This window comes from Zootoca vivipara, chromosome 11, assembly GCF_965207765.1.
Source record: "Zootoca vivipara chromosome 11, rZooViv2.hap1.1, whole genome shotgun sequence".
NCBI lineage: Eukaryota > Metazoa > Chordata > Lepidosauria > Squamata > Lacertidae > Zootoca > Zootoca vivipara.
Window position 1 is genome coordinate 6,289,526 of NC_142594.1, and position 16,964 is coordinate 6,306,489.

The 16,964-nt window shown below is 48.6% G+C and overlaps 1 protein-coding gene across 1 annotated transcript in view; it reads left to right on the top strand.

The window, feature by feature from the left end:
• Positions 1 to 16,964, top strand: part of AOAH (acyloxyacyl hydrolase) — a 106,086-nt gene that overhangs the window by 48,384 nt on the left and 40,738 nt on the right. Inside the window, exons 8-12 of the mRNA XM_035129543.3 lie at positions 3,066 to 3,126; positions 3,591 to 3,661; positions 10,648 to 10,696; positions 12,669 to 12,717; positions 15,487 to 15,581. Of these exons, the coding sequence (XP_034985434.3) occupies positions 3,066 to 3,126; positions 3,591 to 3,661; positions 10,648 to 10,696; positions 12,669 to 12,717; positions 15,487 to 15,581 (325 nt within the window). The remainder of the gene's footprint in view (positions 1 to 3,065; positions 3,127 to 3,590; positions 3,662 to 10,647; positions 10,697 to 12,668; positions 12,718 to 15,486; positions 15,582 to 16,964) is intronic.

Below are 16,964 nucleotides of genomic sequence, written 5' to 3' on the forward strand. Positions count from 1 at the left end.
ATAGCTTTGAAGCAGGTTCTAAGGAAAAGTTAGGGGTTTTTTTTTCTTAAAAGCATATTTTAAGCCAAGACTTGGGTACCTTTCTGAAAATCGTCCGTCCCCCCCAACCTCCAGGAGTTAGGCTAATTTCATACTCTAGAACAGGACCGGAAGACCTTTGGCCGTTCAGATATTGCTGAAATATAACTCCCATCATTGCTAGCAAGCATGGCCATTGGTCAGGGGTGGCAGGCAGGACTAGTAACTTAAGGCTGCCATACATCCGGGTTTATTGGACTGACAAAATGGATTTTAATTTGGACCATATGTCCATACTAGGGCTGGGCCGATGTATCATCCAAAACCAGTTTGAAGTCCATATTGTGATACAGTACTGGTTTCATAATTTTTGACCTGGCAATATATCGCGAATCATTTTGTGTGTGTGTGTGTGTGTGCATGCGCACGCACACGTGCTATGCAAAAATCACAATGTGGGAAAAACCGTGAAGCCAGCCAGTGCCTCTACATAGCTCCATCCTTTTTCAGACTGTGATACAGTCAAACCTCTTCTAACGTCCGCCGCCGCTTGCGTCCATTTCGCCCAACATCCGCGGCAATCCCGGAAGTAAACGGCAGGTTTGCCAGCGTTCACACATGCGCAGGAGCGGCCGTTTGTGTATGCGCAGGAATGGGCAATCGCTGCCCACACCTGCGCACAACAGCGCCTCTCTCAGCAACTCGTTTTGACCTCCGGACGGACCTCCGGAATGGATTCTGGTCGCAGGTAGAGGTTCCACTGTATATCAGTATATCACAATGTCTAGCTGGTGGGGACGCAGGTGGCACTGTGGGTTAAACCACAGAGCCTAGGGCTTGCCGATCGGAAGGTCGGCGGTTCGAATCCCCGCAATGGGGTGAGCTCCCATTGCTCGGTCCCAGCTCCTGCCAACCTAGCAGTTTGAAGGCACGTCAAAGTGCAAGTAGATAAATAGGTACCGCTACAGCGGGAAGGTAAACGGCGTTTCCGTGTGCTTCTCTGGTTCGCCAGAAGTGGCTTAGTCACGCTGGCCACATGACCTGGAAGCTGTACGCTGGCTCCCTCGGCCAATCATGTGAGATGAGCGCCGCAACCCCAGAGTCGGTCAGGGGTCCCTTTACCTTTTACCTAGCTGGTGATATAGCAAACCAGGTATCACCCAGTCCATACCTACGAGCTGTTCTCCATCCAGAGACACTCTGCTGCCATCCAGAAAGTGACTTTCTCATGAGCTAGGGCCTATGCTTATATGGAACTCCACAGTTACAGTGCCAAGGATGAAGGAAAGCAAGAACAAACTATCTGTATTCCATACATGTAAGGTAGCTCTGACCGCCACTCTGCTTGGATAAGCTATGTGAAATTCACGTGTGCAAATGTCGATCAACAGAGGCTGATGTGCACAAAGACCGCCAACCAAATTGCTCCAGATACAGTACATGTAAATGTTATCCTGGTGCTCACAATGACAAATGTGCTTAGTTTAATATCAACTCCTAGTCCAAAGAATGAAAACTGTTTTTTTTTAGTTCTTTTCCATATACAGTGGTACCTCTACTTATGAATTTAATGCGTTCCGAACACACATTTGTGAGTCGAAAAAAATTGTCGAATCCCATTGGGAGAAAAAATTCGTAAGTAGAGGCAACCCTATGTAAAATTCGTAAGTAGAAAAAAATCCTATCTAAACCGCATCCAAGATGGCGGGTGGAGCTCCGTTCGTAAGTAGAAACATTCGTAAGTAGAGTTACCACTGTATAGTAACTGTTATGTCGTGAGTGCGATTTCAGCTCTTCGTGAAGTCAGCTCTGAATAGCGATTCAGCATACTAGCAAAAAACTGCTAGGAGTCAAGTATAACAAGAACAGTCTTCTTTATTGCAGTAGGAATCTTGGCTCCTTTTATACCAGGGCCCCCAAACTACGGCCCCCGGGCCGGATGCGGCCCAATCGGCCTCCCAATCCGGCCCGCGACAACCCCCGCCGCCCGCTGCTGCCGCCCGCTCTTACGGCGTGCGGCGCGGCGACGATCTTAACAATCGGCTAAAAATCGCCGAAAATCCTTTGTGCGCATGCGTATGGGCCTCTCCCGACCCAGAAGAGGTCATTTCCGATGCACTTCCGGGTCGGGGGAGGCCCATACGCATGCACACAAGCGATTTTCGGCGATTTTTTCCCACCCGTGTGCGTGTGCGCATGCGCACGGGCGCGCACTCCCCCGCCCTCCGGCCCACTGCGCGGTAAGTCTGGGGACCCCTGTTTTATACTCTTAGGAGCAGGGGTTGGGGAAAGGATACATTTAGATTTTGGCAGGACCCTATCAGATCCAAATTGTGCTAACAAGTTAACCAATAGCAACTGTCACCGCACCCATTTGAATTGCCCTGGAGCGGGAAAGGTAGTTACAGAACTTAACAGTGAGATTCATGTACACAAATTAAACCAATACATAACAGTAACAATTGCTTGCAGAATAGGTGTGTGTCATAGCTGCCAAGTACCCCGTTTTCGCCGGGAAACCCCCGTTTTTACTTACCTTTTCCCAGTGGTCCCCCGTATCACTTCGTCTCCCGTTTTTCTCCGTTATTTTCTCCTGCCGGCGGCCATTTTTTTTCTTTCCGATTTGCCCTTCTATGGGCACCAAAAATGGCCGCCGCCGGCTTCAAAAGTCACATCTACGCATGTCCGGAAGTGCATAGACGTGACTTCCGGTGTCGGCGACGGCCATTTTTTGTGCCCATAGATGGGCAGAGTGACACCGGAAGTTGCGTCAACGCACTTCCTGACATGCGTACAAGCGACTTTTTAAGCCAGCGGCGGCCATTTTTGGTGCCCATAGAAGGGCAAAGCGACACCGGAAGTTGCGTTGACGCAACGTCCGGTGTCACACAGCTGCCAGTCCCAGATTCTGCAGTCCGGGACTTGGAAGGTAAGGTGTGTGTATGTTAGAGCTGGTAATGGTGCAGAAGCGATAAGCTGAACTCTTTATAGCACTGTTTGCAAAAAGAAAAGAAAAATGTTTGTGGGTGTTGTGTTTATCCTTACAGACTTATCCGTAGTAAATTACCTTTTGAAGACCTTGATGGAGATAAATTTAGTCTTTATCCGGTAAGTAAAGTCATATGCTTGCAGCAAGATTCTCACAATAGTCCCTTCTAGCGTCTATAAAACCCATCACCTTGTAAAGTAGTAGTCCAAGACTGTGGGGTACTCTCTATTATTTTGAAATACTGTTTCCTTTATGGTGAAGAAAAATAATTATTCCTTTTATATTCTTTCTGGAGGCCTGGCCATGGAAATACATTGCCCAAAGAGTGTCGTGTTTATTGAATTATTAATAAAACATGAAGCAAACTTATATGAAAAAGTATGAAAATTGTCAGGGTGTCTTATTTCTGCATGAAAATAAGCAGTGTGTCTTTTTTTTTATTAAAAAAAGGCAGCTGGGAGAGTTGGTTTATGAATGTCTCTCCCCCTTCTGTAGTTAGATTTTTATTTTAGATGTTTAATAGTTGGCTGGAAGGGGGCGGAATTCCAATGCTACACTTTTCTTCATTTCTCTTCCTGCTTAGACCTTAAGAGGATATCACTGGAGAGGTAGAGACTGTGACGATGTCCAGGCCTCTGTGTATCCTGGCAGACGGTAATTTGGATGGTTTAAATTCTTCTCTCTTGTTAGGACAAATCACTTCTTTAGATATTATAGTATAGTATTATAGTATAGTATTTAGATATTATAGTATAGCTTCTGTTACCCCCAATAGTCTGCCCGGACACTGAGGTCCAGCACCGAGGGCCCTCTGGCGGTTCCCTCGTTGCGAGAAGCCAAGTTGCAGGGAACTAGGCAGAGGGCCTTCTCGGTGGTGGCGCCTACCCTGTGGAACGCCCTCCCAACAGATGTAAAAAAGGAAAACAACTACCAGACTTTTAGAAGACATCTGAAGGCAGCCCTGTTCAGGGAGGCTTTTAATGTTTAATAGATTGTTGTGTTTTATTCTTTTGTTGGAAGTCGCCCAGAGTGGCTGGGGAGACCCGGCCAGATGGGCGGGGTATAAATATATTATTGTTGTTGTTGTTGTTGTTGTTGTTGTTGTTGTTGTTGTTGTTGTTAGTGTGTGGGACTCCCCAAAGGCGAATGGTTTGCCCATGAGAGGGTCTGCATGATAAAATGTATGTGGGAACTGGTGCAGAGCGGATTTAGATAGTCAGGATAGCCGCAGAGCCGAAACATAGTTTATGCATATCCTGAATTGCTATCTATTTATTTTGATAAAGTATTTTATTTATTTAAAAAAAACATTTTAATGCTGCTGTCACAGTGGCCGGAGTGGACTACTTCAGAGTAACGACGCTACGCAGCTCTGCATTTTATTCTTTTATTGGTGCTGCGTATTTACAGTGCTCAAGTCATTGCTATTTACACGGAGCGATGTTGTCAGTCGGTTTCAGAACCTCCTAATGGCTTTTGGCGCGTCTTTCTCCAACACAAAAGCTTTGGCAGACCCATCCTCTTGCCCCTCCTCTTCCTGCGTAATTCTGGAGTTGGGGGGATGGGTCTTCCCCCCTTACTTGCCCCTTCCTGTCCCACCTGGGACCCTGGCTCCTCTACCTTGCCTGAGCCTCGGACACGACTTCCTGCTTCCCCACTGGAATCGGAACTCTCCCTGCTTTCCCCTTTGCTCGGGGACGGGCTTGAACTCAGGAGGGGAGGGACTTCGCGATATCCCCTGTCCCTCACATCCACCCCCCTCCCAAGCTCTCCTTCACCCCTCCCCAGGCCCCCCCCATGTGTCGGTGACGACTGGAAGCCTAAAAACTCGGTGCTCTCCGAGCCCGTTGGTGTGAACACCTCCCCCCAGTCCTGCGAGCCCCCCCCTTCCGCCTGGGAGGACGGGAATCCCAAAAAGTCCGTGGCGTCAGAGCTGGTGGGGGTAAAAATGTTTTGCCAATCTGCTCCTTCCTCTGACTGGGTGGATCTTGGCGACACCCATACCTCATCCTCTGGTTCCTCAAACTCCGCTTCCCAGCGCCATGGTGAGCTGTTCTCCCGTGCCTCCTCCTCCTCCCCCTCCCTTTCCATGTGCCAGGGCTTGGGTCTGTGGGGAAAGAGGGCGTGAAATTCTTCCACCAAGAATTCCTCCTGTATCTGAGTGGCGGGAACCCATTCATTCTGGGACGGTGGAGCATCCTCCCATGCCATGAGGTACTCCAGGCCCCCCACCCCCCACCTTGAATCCAGGATGGCCGTGGCCTCATTGAGTTGCTCCCTGCCTTCCCTCTCCCCCCCTCCCTCGGGGGTTTGTTCGCTGTCTCTGAGCCTGCTGCTTTCCCTGTACGGCGACAGCAGCGATCTATGAAACACTGGATGCACCCTCATGTCCTCTGGCAGTGCCAGCCTGTATGCCACCGGGTTGACCTGTTGCGTGACCGTGAAGGGGCCCAGCCATTTGGGTGCCAGCTTTTTGCACCTCCCTCTGGTGGGAAGGCCCTCCGAGGACAACCACACCTTGTCCCCCACCCTGATGACCTCCCCTTGTCGCCTGTGGCGATCTGCCCCCTTTTTGTACGCTTCCTTGGCCCTCTCCAAGTGTTCTCTGAGCTGCTGGTGCACCGTCTCCAGTTCCTCTGCCCAATCCTCAGCCTGTGGGCCCTCCTCCTCCTCCTCCCTCTCCCTCTCTGGGAAAGATCTGAGGTCGCGCCCGTAATTGGCCTTAAAGGGCGACACCCCTGTGGAGACGTGCACTGCATTGTTGTAGGCAAATTCTGCTAGTGGCAAGCGATCCACCCAGTCCGTTTGCCGCTGGCTGACGTAGCATCTCAGGTACTGCTGCAGAATGGCGTTGACCCTCTCCGCTTGTCCGTTGGTCTGCGGGTGTCTAGCCGTCGACAAGCTGACCTCCACCTGCAGGAGGTTCATGAGCCGCCGCCAGAACCTGGAAACAAATTGGCGGCCACGATCCGAAATAACCCTTAAAGGTAATCCATGCAGTCTGAAAATGTGATCAACAAACAGTTTGGCTGTCTCTTCTGCCGAGACTGCCCTGGCACACGGTATAAAGTGACACATTTTGGACATGAGGTCCACCACCACCAACACTGCAGTCTTACCCCTGGACGAAGGCAGATCTGTGATGAAGTCCATGGACACCACTTCCCACGGCCTGTGTGGTGTGGCTAAGGGCTCCAGCAACCCTGGTGGCGCTGCTCTGACCACCTTCGCCCGCTGGCAGGTGGTACAGCCCCTTACATAGTCTCGAACATCTTCCCTCACCCCTGGCCACCAGAAGTGTCTCATGACTAGGTGAGTGGTCTTGTCCCTTCCAAAATGCCCCGCTGTAGGGTTGTCGTGCATCTGCTTGAGGACCGTACGTCGAAGCTGGGTGGTGGGTAGGTACAGCGCACCCTTGTAGAAAAGCAGCCCTCTGCGTTCTGCAAAGTCTTTTGCCTGCTCCCTCCCCCCTCTCAGTTCTCTGAAGATGCGGTTGGCAAATTCATCCGCTGCCGTCAGTGCTGTGAGTTCTGCCTCGCTCACCACTGCTGCTCCGCAGGACCATGCCGACGGGGGGAAAATGTGCCTTGGGGCTGGTGGCGCCTCCTCCTCCATGTACTCTGGCTTGCGGGAGAGGGCATCCGCCCTGACATTCTGCTCTCCTGGGATGTAGTGTATGGAGAAGTTGAAGTTCGAGAAGAACTCCGCCCACCGTATCTGCCGCTGGTTGAGCACCCTGGCAGTTCTCCAGAACTCCAGGTTCTTGTGGTCTGTGCACACCTGGATGGGGTGCTTGGCGCCCACCAGGAAGTGTCTCCAGTGCTGGAACGCCGCGTGGATCGCAAGAAGTTCCCGATCAAAAACTGTGTAGTTTCGCTCGGGCTGGGTCAACTTCCTGGAGAAGAAGGCACAGGGTCTCCACTCTCTGTTGGCGTCCAGTTGCAACAAAATGGCGCCCACAGCCTTATCAGAAGCATCTGTTTCAATGCGTAGGGGCGCGTCCTGAACCACGTGGAACAGGTTCTGGTCTGAGGCGAACACCCTCTTGAGGCTTTCGAACGCTGCTTGCGCCTCTGGTGTCCACCTGAACTTCTGCTTGCCTCTCAGGCAGTCAGTGATGGGAGCCGTAACTCGAGAGAAGTTCTTGATGAACTTCCTGTAGAAGTTGGCAAAGCCTAGTAGGCGTTGGGCATCTTTGCGCGTCCTGGGGCTGTGCCCGTCCAGGATGGTCTGCACCTTGTCCTTGTCCATTGCCAGCCCCTTGTCTGACAGCTTGTAGCCCAGGAAGTCCACCTCCTTGGTGTGAAACTTGCACTTCTCCAGCTTCACATACAGGTGGTTCTCCTTCAGGCGCTGTAACACCTCCCTGACGTCCTTCACGTGCTGCACTGGGTCGTTGGAGTAAATAAGGATGTCATCCAGAAAGACCAAGCATTTCCTGAAGAGTAGGGACCCCAGGACGTGGTGCATGAAGGCCTGGAAGCATGCTGAGCCCCCTTGCAACCCGAAGGGCATCACCAGATATTCAAAAGAGCCCAGAGGCGTGAACATCGTGGTTTTCCACTCATCGCCTTCCCGGATCCTGATCAAGTTGTACGCCCCCCTCAGGTCTAGCTTGGTGAAAATCTTGCCTCTGCGTGCCGCTGTCAGGAGATCATCCACTCTGGGCATGGGGAAAGCCACTGGCTCTGTCACCGAATTCAGCCGTCTAAAATCCACCACAAGACGGCGCTGTTGCGTGTCTTTCTTGTCCACCCAGAAGACCGGGCTGCCCCCTGCTGCCTTGCTTTCTCTGATGAACCCCCGCTTGAGGTTCTTGTCGATAAAAGCGCGCAGATCCTCCAGTTCCTGGTCTGACATGGCGTACAGCTTGGCTGGGGGTATAGTTGCCCCAGGCACCAGGTTGATCTGGCAGTCAAAAGGCCTGTGTGGGGGCAGGTGGTCGGACTCCGCTTCACTGAAGACCTCCTGCAGGTCCCAGTATGGTTTGGGTATCGCCTCACCCCCTTTGACGTGCATGGTGGCCACCGTGGCTATCGGAGGCCCCTCCCCTGGTTGGTGCTGCATGCAATGTTCCAGGCAAAAGTCCGATCCAAAAGTGATGCATCTCTGATGCCAACTTATGGAGGGGTCGTGGCGCGCCAGCCAGCTCATGCCCAAAACGATTGGGGGGTCTGAGATGGTGGTGACGTTGAATGCCAGTGTCTCTGAGTGCCTTCCAACCGTCATTCTCATGGGGGGGGTTTGATGAGTGATGGCCCCTCCCAGCAGCTCTCTGCCGTCAATGGTTGCCACGTGCAGAGGAAAATCCAGCTGCAGAAGCTGGATCTGGTGCTCTTCTGCAAAGTTTCTCGAGAAGAAGTTGGCTGAGGCACCACTGTCAATTAGGGCGAGGACCGTCAATGGATAGCCATTTGGGAGCGTGAGCGTCACTTCTAGAACCACTCCTGCTCTGGGAGGGGTGGGCTGGCTCTGCTCCTCTCTGTGCGGGTGGGTGGGCTGGGGCTGTTGTCTGCTGACTGTGCCTGGCTGCCGCCCCTTGTCTCCTGCAGCCAGGCTTTCCCGTTTCCCTGCTGTGGTGCTGCGTCAGTGGGGGAGGGCACAACCGTTCCCGCCTTTCCTTGCCACTCCCTGCGATGTGGGCAGTCTCTGACGAGATGCTGGGGGGAGTTGCAGAGAAAGCAATTCCCACCCCTTCCCTCCTTGCGTCTTGGCGCCGCTGGGGTTTGAAAAGCCCGCGCGCGCGCGCTATCAATCTGCATGGGTTCCTGGTCCTGACTGGCCCCAGGCGTGGCTTGAAAGGGTTGTTGAGGGAGTGGCTTCTCCTGCGACCGTGGGAACCAAGCCCGCTTTGCGCGCGTTGCTTGCTTGTCGCTCCATCTGGATTCCTGCCTCACCCCCACCGCCAGAGCCGCTTTGCTCAGTTGATCCATATTACTGGGCTTTGGACCTCTCGAGAGCTCATCCTTCACCTCCTCATGCAACCCCAAGTAAAACGCCGCTTGCATTGGGGCAGACTCCAGATCCCACCCCAATCTGTGCACCAGCATGGTGAATTTCGCCCAATACGCGCGAACTGTCATATTTCCTTGGCGTAAATTATGAAGTTCCTCCTTAGTCTGGTCCATATGACTATCGGACGAATACATCGTTTTCAAACCTTCTAGAAATAGTTTGACATTCTTCATGCAAGGATTCCTTGTTGCAATTAACGGTCTTAGCCACTCCCTGGCCGCCCCTGTAAGGTGCTCCACAATAAACGCTACTCTGTGCTCATCATCAGGGAACTCATCGTGGTGCAGCTCAAGAGCATACACAATCTCAGTCTCAAAGCCCTGAAACTCCTTCGGGTCTCCATTGAACTTGCTTACTAGGGTCCCGGCTCTCCTTCCTGGCAGCACTTGGACTTGGGGTGCCCCTCCCGCCTTGTTTTTCTCTGCATCCAGCTTGTTTTGGAGGTCTACCGCCACCGCCCTTAAATGCTGCTCTTTTTCCTGGAGCTCTCTCACCTGTTCCGCAAGTTGTAGCCGGTCGTCCTGGACCTTCTTAGTCTCCTCTTTAGCTGCCTTCAATTCTCCCTGCGCCTGCAGCGACAGCTGTTGCAGTTCTAGCTGGGCTTGCTCAGCGATCTGCCGCCACTTCTCCGCCTCTGACACGCTCATCCCGGCAACTCCAAAGTAGCCCAAAAAGGATTAGGAGGTTGCTGTCACAGTGGCCGGAGTGGACTACTTCAGAGTAACGACGCTACGCAGCTCTGCATTTTATTCTTTTATTGGTGCTGCGTATTTACAGTGCTCAAGTCATTGCTATTTACACGGAGCGATGTTGTCAGTCGGTTTCAGAACCTCCTAATGGCTTTTGGCGCGTCTTTCTCCAACACAAAAGCTTTGGCAGACCCATCCTCTTGCCCCTCCTCTTCCTGCGTAATTCTGGAGTTGGGGGGATGGGTCTTCCCCCCTTACTTGCCCCTTCCTGTCCCACCTGGGACCCTGGCTCCTCTACCTTGCCTGAGCCTCGGACACGACTTCCTGCTTCCCCACTGGAATCGGAACTCTCCCTGCTTTCCCCTTTGCTCGGGGACGGGCTTGAACTCAGGAGGGGAGGGACTTCGCGATATCCCCTGTCCCTCACAGCTACTTTTCGGTACTGAAACATTCACAAAAACTCACAACATCATGTATCCTAAAGAACAAACCTGTATATCTTTAGACCAGGCATCCCCAAACTTCCGCCCTCCAGATGTTTTGGACTACAATTCCCATTTTCCATGACCACTGGTCCTGTTAGCTAGGGATCATGGGAGTTGTAGGCCAAAACATCTGGAGGGCCGCAGTTTGGGGATGCCTGCTTTAGCCATTGCTGTTTTCCCATACCCTTTTCTAAAAGAATTTGAGCATTAGCATCAGTACTTTGGATGTATAGGCAGCCTGGGCTGATGCTGCAAAACATAATGTGAAGTTACATGACTTCACACGAAAGTGAAAGTCAGCATTCTGGTGGAAGCTGTGTGTGTGTGTGTGTGTGTGTGTGTGAGAGAGAGAGAGAGAGAGAGAGAGAGAGAGAGAGAGAGAGAGAGAGAGAGAGAGAGAAATGCCACCTTAACCCATTTCTGAAATGTATTAATTTCCTTTCTATTGTAGCCCTCATAACTGGGATGCAGATAAGGACTCCAACTGTAATGGAATCTGGGTGAGTTGTTGGAGGTGATATTTTGACATTTCCCACAGATCTTCAATCCCAATTTTGGAATCTGCCTATGTGAGTTTTTACTTCATGAGTTTTCGAAAGAATAGACTTCCCCAGGTTAAGAATACATCTGTACTGTAATGATCCACCTTGGGCCAATTTTACCTTTAAAAAACTAGTTACAGGTAGGTAGCCGTGTTGGTCTGACGTAGTCGAAACAAAATAAAAAAATTCCTTCCAGCAGCATCTTAAAGACCAACTAAGTTTTTTTATTTTGGTATGAGCTTTCGTGTGCATGCCGCTACTTCTAACTCTTTTGGATAGTGAAACTGCCTTACATAAGTAATCCTTATTACTAGTACTACTACTACAACTACTACTCCTACTGTTAGAATCATAGAATCATAGAGTTGGAAGAGACCACAAGGGTCATCTAGTTCAACTCCCTGCCAAGCAGGAAACACCATCAAAGCATTCCTAACAGATGTCTGTCAAGCCTCCGCTTAAAGACCTCCAAAGAAGAAGACTCCACCACACTCCTTGGTAGCAAATTCCACTGTCGAACAGCTCTTACTGTCAGGAAGTTCTTCCTAATGTTTAGGTGGAGTCTTCTTTCTTGTAGCTTGAATCCATTGCTCCGTGTCCGCTTCTCTGGAGCAGCAGAAAACAACCTTTCACCCTCTTCTATTATTAAATTTGTATACTGCCCTTCATTCAAATATCACAGAATTAACTGTAACTGTACAGTCACACAAGAACAACATTTCAAAAGCCATAAAATCCTAATCAGCCGAATGCCTGGTTGAAGGGAAACGTTTTTGCCTGGCCCCTAAATATATATGATGAAGGCCCCAGGTGAGCCTCCCTGGGGAGAGCGTTCCACAAATGGGGAGCCACTATTTATGATACAATTATTATTTTATTATCAGGATTTTGATTTGGTCATTTATATTTTTGGTTACTTACATGCTTATATGTAAGCCACACTGAATAATTTTTGGTTTTATTTATATTAGTTTGATTTATCTCATTACATTAGGAATCGGGGATGTGGGTGGCGCTGTGGTCTAAACCGCTGAGCCTCTTGGACTCGCCGAACATTGGCATTTTGAATCCCCGCAATGGGGTGAGCTCCTATTGCTCTGTCCCAGCTCCTGCCAACCTAGCAGTTCAAAAGCACACCAGTGCAAGTAGATAAATAGGTACCACTGTGGCAGGAAGGTAAATGGCATTTCTGTGCGCTCTGGCTTCCATCACTGTGGACCGTTGAGGCAGAAATTTAGTCATGCTGGCCACGTGACCCGGAAAGCTGTCTGTGGACATACACCAGCTCCCTCAGCCTGAAAGCGAGATGAGCACCGCAACCCCATAGTCACCTTTGACTGGATTAACTGTCCAGGGGGTCCTTTACCCCCCCCTTTTTAACTTACAGTATATTCCTGCGTATAAGACTACTTTTTAACCCAGGAAAATCTTCTCAAAAGTCAGGGGTCGTCTTATACGCCGGGTCATATTTCTTATACAGTGAGTATATCCCAAACTCTATATTTTAACTGGAAAAGTTGGGGGTCGTCTTATATGCCCAGTCGTCTTATACGCCCAGTCGTCTTATACGCCGGAATATACAGTACATATAACTTGTCTGGCTCATGCTATCCCTTTGTGTATGATAAAAGGAAGCCTCTTTGCCCATTCCACGCATCATAGAAAAGTGATCCTCAGCTATTTGGGTCCCCCAAGTATTCATGTTGCTACTGCTCAACATTTTCTAACAGACTGGGGTGCCTGCATTTCATTGTGCTGCTGGAACAATTCCTGAAAGAAAAGAGGAATGTGCATAACTTAATTGATTCTTCTCTCTCTCTCTCTGTGTCTCTCTCTCTCTCTGTCTCTCTCTCTCTCTCTCTGTGTGTGTGTGTGTATGTACGCGTGCACATTCAGCTCCATGAGTTAATTTTCTTTTCTCATCCATTAGGGTGTTGATCCAAAAGATGGCATCACCTATGAGCAGAAATTTTGTAAAGGTAATTTCTCTAATTTTAAAATATTGATTGCAAATTGCTCGATTCATTAAAATAATAATAATTCTGAAATATATTATGAAAAACAAAACAAAGGGAATGTATGAACATACTACAAACGAGGGTCAACGGTACAATCCTTGTGTTGTCGTCAGATGTGCTGATTCCTTTTGAAGGCCAAGCTCAGGGAAACCAAGCTTGGCAGGTGGGAAGTTGATTGGCCTGTGGTATTTGTGTCACAATGCCTCACAGTTTTTAAAGGCACCATATAAACCTTGATTCACGTGATAATAGGCAGGAAGAGCATTTCAAGTGTGGGAGAGAATCAGAGCTGTCAATCAGCCAGCATTTAATTGGAGGATCACTTCACCAGGAAAAAACAACAGGCCAGTCTCCCTTTCTTTAAAAAAAAAATGCCTTTGAGTGTCCAAATTTATTCATTTTCTTATTGCAGAATTAGTTACCAGTAATTCTGCAAGAGCCAATGTTCCTGGGTTATATTATGTTGTCATAATCTCGTGCATTTTTAGAAGGAAGCTGTGAACGAGTCAGTGAAATTGTGAACTTGGATTTCTGGAGATTAGGATACTGCCGTTCTGTCCTGCTGGAGTGATGCAAATGACAAGAACCCATTGGAGAACTTAGACCGGGTGGAAGCTGGCTGAGGCAAACATAGTTGGTTGGGTGGGCTGAGCTAAAAGCAGGGGTTCCGACTCCCCACACACACATGGGGGGTGCATCACGTGGCACTCAAGCGCTTGTGCTCTGGGTAGGGAGGAGGAGATGGAGCGGAGCCACAGGATTTTGGGGGGGGGCCATCCCCCTCCTTGAAAATTGCGTGCCAAGACCCCCAGAAAATTCCCCCCAATAACTCAGACAGACACATTATTTTAGGTTTTGTTTTTGGCATAATTTTGGTCACAACTTTATTCAAAAATTACAAATTAATTTGAGTGTTGGCCTTAGGCTTTGGTTAATCTTCTGCCCCACGGTGGGACAGGACCAGCTCTGACTTCCTATGGTAGGAAAGTCAAGTAAACACCCCCTGGCGGAGGAGATAGCTGAGACCAAGCCATCTCCCCCACCAGAAATGTTCCCCAAGGCTCGTGCTCTGTATTGGCCCCATTGCGGGGGTGTAAGGACTAGAGCCCCGGAGCCCCAGGATTCCCTTAACGGAATACTTCTATAAGAGCAACACTGAGGGGCATGCACCTCCATGCGATGCCCCTCCCAAACTCATCAACCAAAGCCTAACCTGCCAACCTAACAAGTTGTGACTATTGCTAAGCAGTAGGCGAAAAACCAGATGGCACAGCCAATCAGCCAAATGGAAAAAAAATCCTACTGGCCCCTGAATACAGGCGGCGCCATAGCAAGGTCACTCTAAACCTGCAAAGAAAAAGGAGGTGGGCAGGAGGGAGATTCAAATCACTAGCAGGAATGAGCCCAAAAAGCACTCGTCCTGTCAATCAAAGGAATGGATACATGCAAGTTTCCCCAGCAACACTCTGCCCTCCAATCATCTTCTCTCTTTGAGCTTAGACCCACCCCTAACACACACACACAGTCTTTTCTGCTGGCTCCGGCCGCAACCCCCATTATTCCCTATGGGGTTAATGAGCTTTTGGGGAGGGACTCCAGACCCCCTCAGCTCCCACTCCCCAGCATGCCTGGCAGAAGGAGAAGCTCTATAGAAAGAGTTGGGAAGCCCTATGAATAGATCTCATGCTTCTGCATTCATATAAACAGCCTTGTGTTTCTGAATTCCACATCCTGTAGCACATAAACAATATGTTATTGATGTAATGTTGTTGCTGGCAGCCGTGGAGTTCTTTTACAGAGGCAACAATGCCGCGTGGGCAGTATATAAATTAGCCCACAGCAGAGCTCAAAACTGTGCACTTCCTCATCAAACCCAAATTGATCTAATGATGGTGCCTGTACATGATTGAAATCGCCCCTGAATAGAACTAACATGGACCTTCCACAAGGTCTTTTCTTGTGCCACCACAAACACAAAGCCAGTTAGTCATTAAGGAGGGAGCAGAAGTTATACTTCTTCCTGATTTTAAAAAAAGCCAGTTTCTTTGAGCTGGTTCTCAGGACACAGTAGGCCAAACTCCAGCTTAGTGAGCAAGTTTTCTAGGTCTCCGGAATTCTTTATGTTTCACAAAGCATGCGAATAAAGACCTAGCCCAATTGTGGATTGGGGGGGGGCATTTTCTCTCTTTTGTGGACTAGAGTTTGCTTTTTATGTGCCCTGAAATTGCAAGAGATGTTATCAGGCATCATCCATCTTTAAAGGCTGGGTGCAGTGAAGCAGTCAGTGTTTATGAGAAGCTTGTAATTTTGCCCTAATAGACCAAATTGAGAGCAATGCTCTCAATGCCCTGATTTCACTAAATGCTCTGCTTTTATTGAACGTACTGCAGATAGTAAAAATTTATGTTCCTCCCAGCAGGGTCCACTTTAAAGTACCAATTCAAGCTTTAAAAGAGGCCTAATAGAAATTGGTCTAATTTAGCATGCACTTTTTGTAAACTTGATTGATGTGTCCATATATTTTAGGTTATTTATAGTGCAGAGGAAGTTAAAAATCTTATTTCAGGTTTGGAAATGAGCACAAATGGCCAAATCGTTGTTTTGATTGCTCTTTGTGTGCTGGGACTGGTGTGTGGATTTTCTTAATGTGGTTGTGCTTTTTGCAGCATACGGGTTTGCAATGAGAGAACAAATAATTAAGCTTTTAAAATTATTAATTGTCTTCCGTAGGCACAGAATCCAAGGGAATCATTTTGTTGGGCGATTCAGCTGGGGCTCATTTTCACATCCCTCCTGAATGGGTGACAGCATCACAAATGTCAGTGGTATGTCGTTTCAGCTGGTCATTGTACTGGTCTCAATTGGCCGTCCTATACTGTAATTCACTTTACTGTAATTACTAAGGGTGCCCATTATAACTGCCCTCTATTATAAAAGGTGCCCATTGAGTGTCTATATATTTCTGGGGGATGATCACTTTCAGCCACTGCTGTAATAATCATGGGAGGTTTTCAAGATATATTAAGAAACCAGAAACTCTTCTTTAGAAAGGAAAACATCTGTTGAGTTTATTAGTACCATGGATGTGCCTTGTTCCTCCCTTGGTTGGTTGGTTACAATTATTTATAACCCACTCTTCTTTCATCACACAATCCCAAGAAACAACATTAAAATACAATACAAAGAGCAAGAAACAACATTAAAATACAATACAGTGGTACCTCTACTTACGAATTTAATGCGTTCCGAACGCACATTTGTAAGTCGAAAAAAATTGTAAGTCGAATCCCATAGGAATGCATTGGGAGAAAAAATTCGTAAGTAGAAGCAATCCTATCTAAAAATTCTTAAGTAGAAAAAAATCCTATCTAAACTGCATCCAAGATGGCGGACGGAGGTCCATTCGTAAGTAGAAACATTCGTAAGTAGAGTTATTCGTAAGTAGAGGTACCACTGTAAAGCAATATTTCATTTAAATGCAACTTAATGTGAAAGCGGACAATATACTAACGCTGTAACTACAGAAGCCAGCGGGTGGGGGCACCACTTTAACCAAATGCTTGGATGAAATATCTACGGTTTTCCCTGGTGTCAAAACTCCATCAGTATTGGTACTTTAGAGAGGAGGGCATTCCAGAATTGGGGTGATATTATTGAGAATGTCCTCTTACAAATCAGCACATACTGTATCTCAGAGAAGGGGCATCCTTCAATGACTGCAAAGTCTGGGCAGGTGTAGAAGGAAGCAGGTGGTCTCGCAGGTATCTGGGTCTTTTGGCCATTATACCGTAGCCTCCCCCACAAGTAATCACACCTCTGTTCTCATCTCAGGCGTTTTTGTCTTCTGCTGTGCTGACTACAGTAGAATTACTACTTATCGCTAATGAAATGTTCATCATTAGGGTAGGGAATAAGTATTTGCAGGAGCCCTTGACAACAGTGCCGTAGGCAGAAGACAGATTTGTGGGAAGCCCTTCAGCCAACATTAAGAGAACCCTTGCATGTGGAGGTCCCCAAACCACCCCCCAAATAACTCACAGCATAGACAGGATTTAAGTTTAATGGTTTTTGGCATGAATTTGGCCACATCTTTATTGAATCCAAACCATGTGAGTGGTTGCGTAGGCATTGGTTCTCAACTGTCACCTAAGGACAGAAATGATAATAATAATAACTTGCCTTGTCAACACGGGGAAATCCAACAGGGA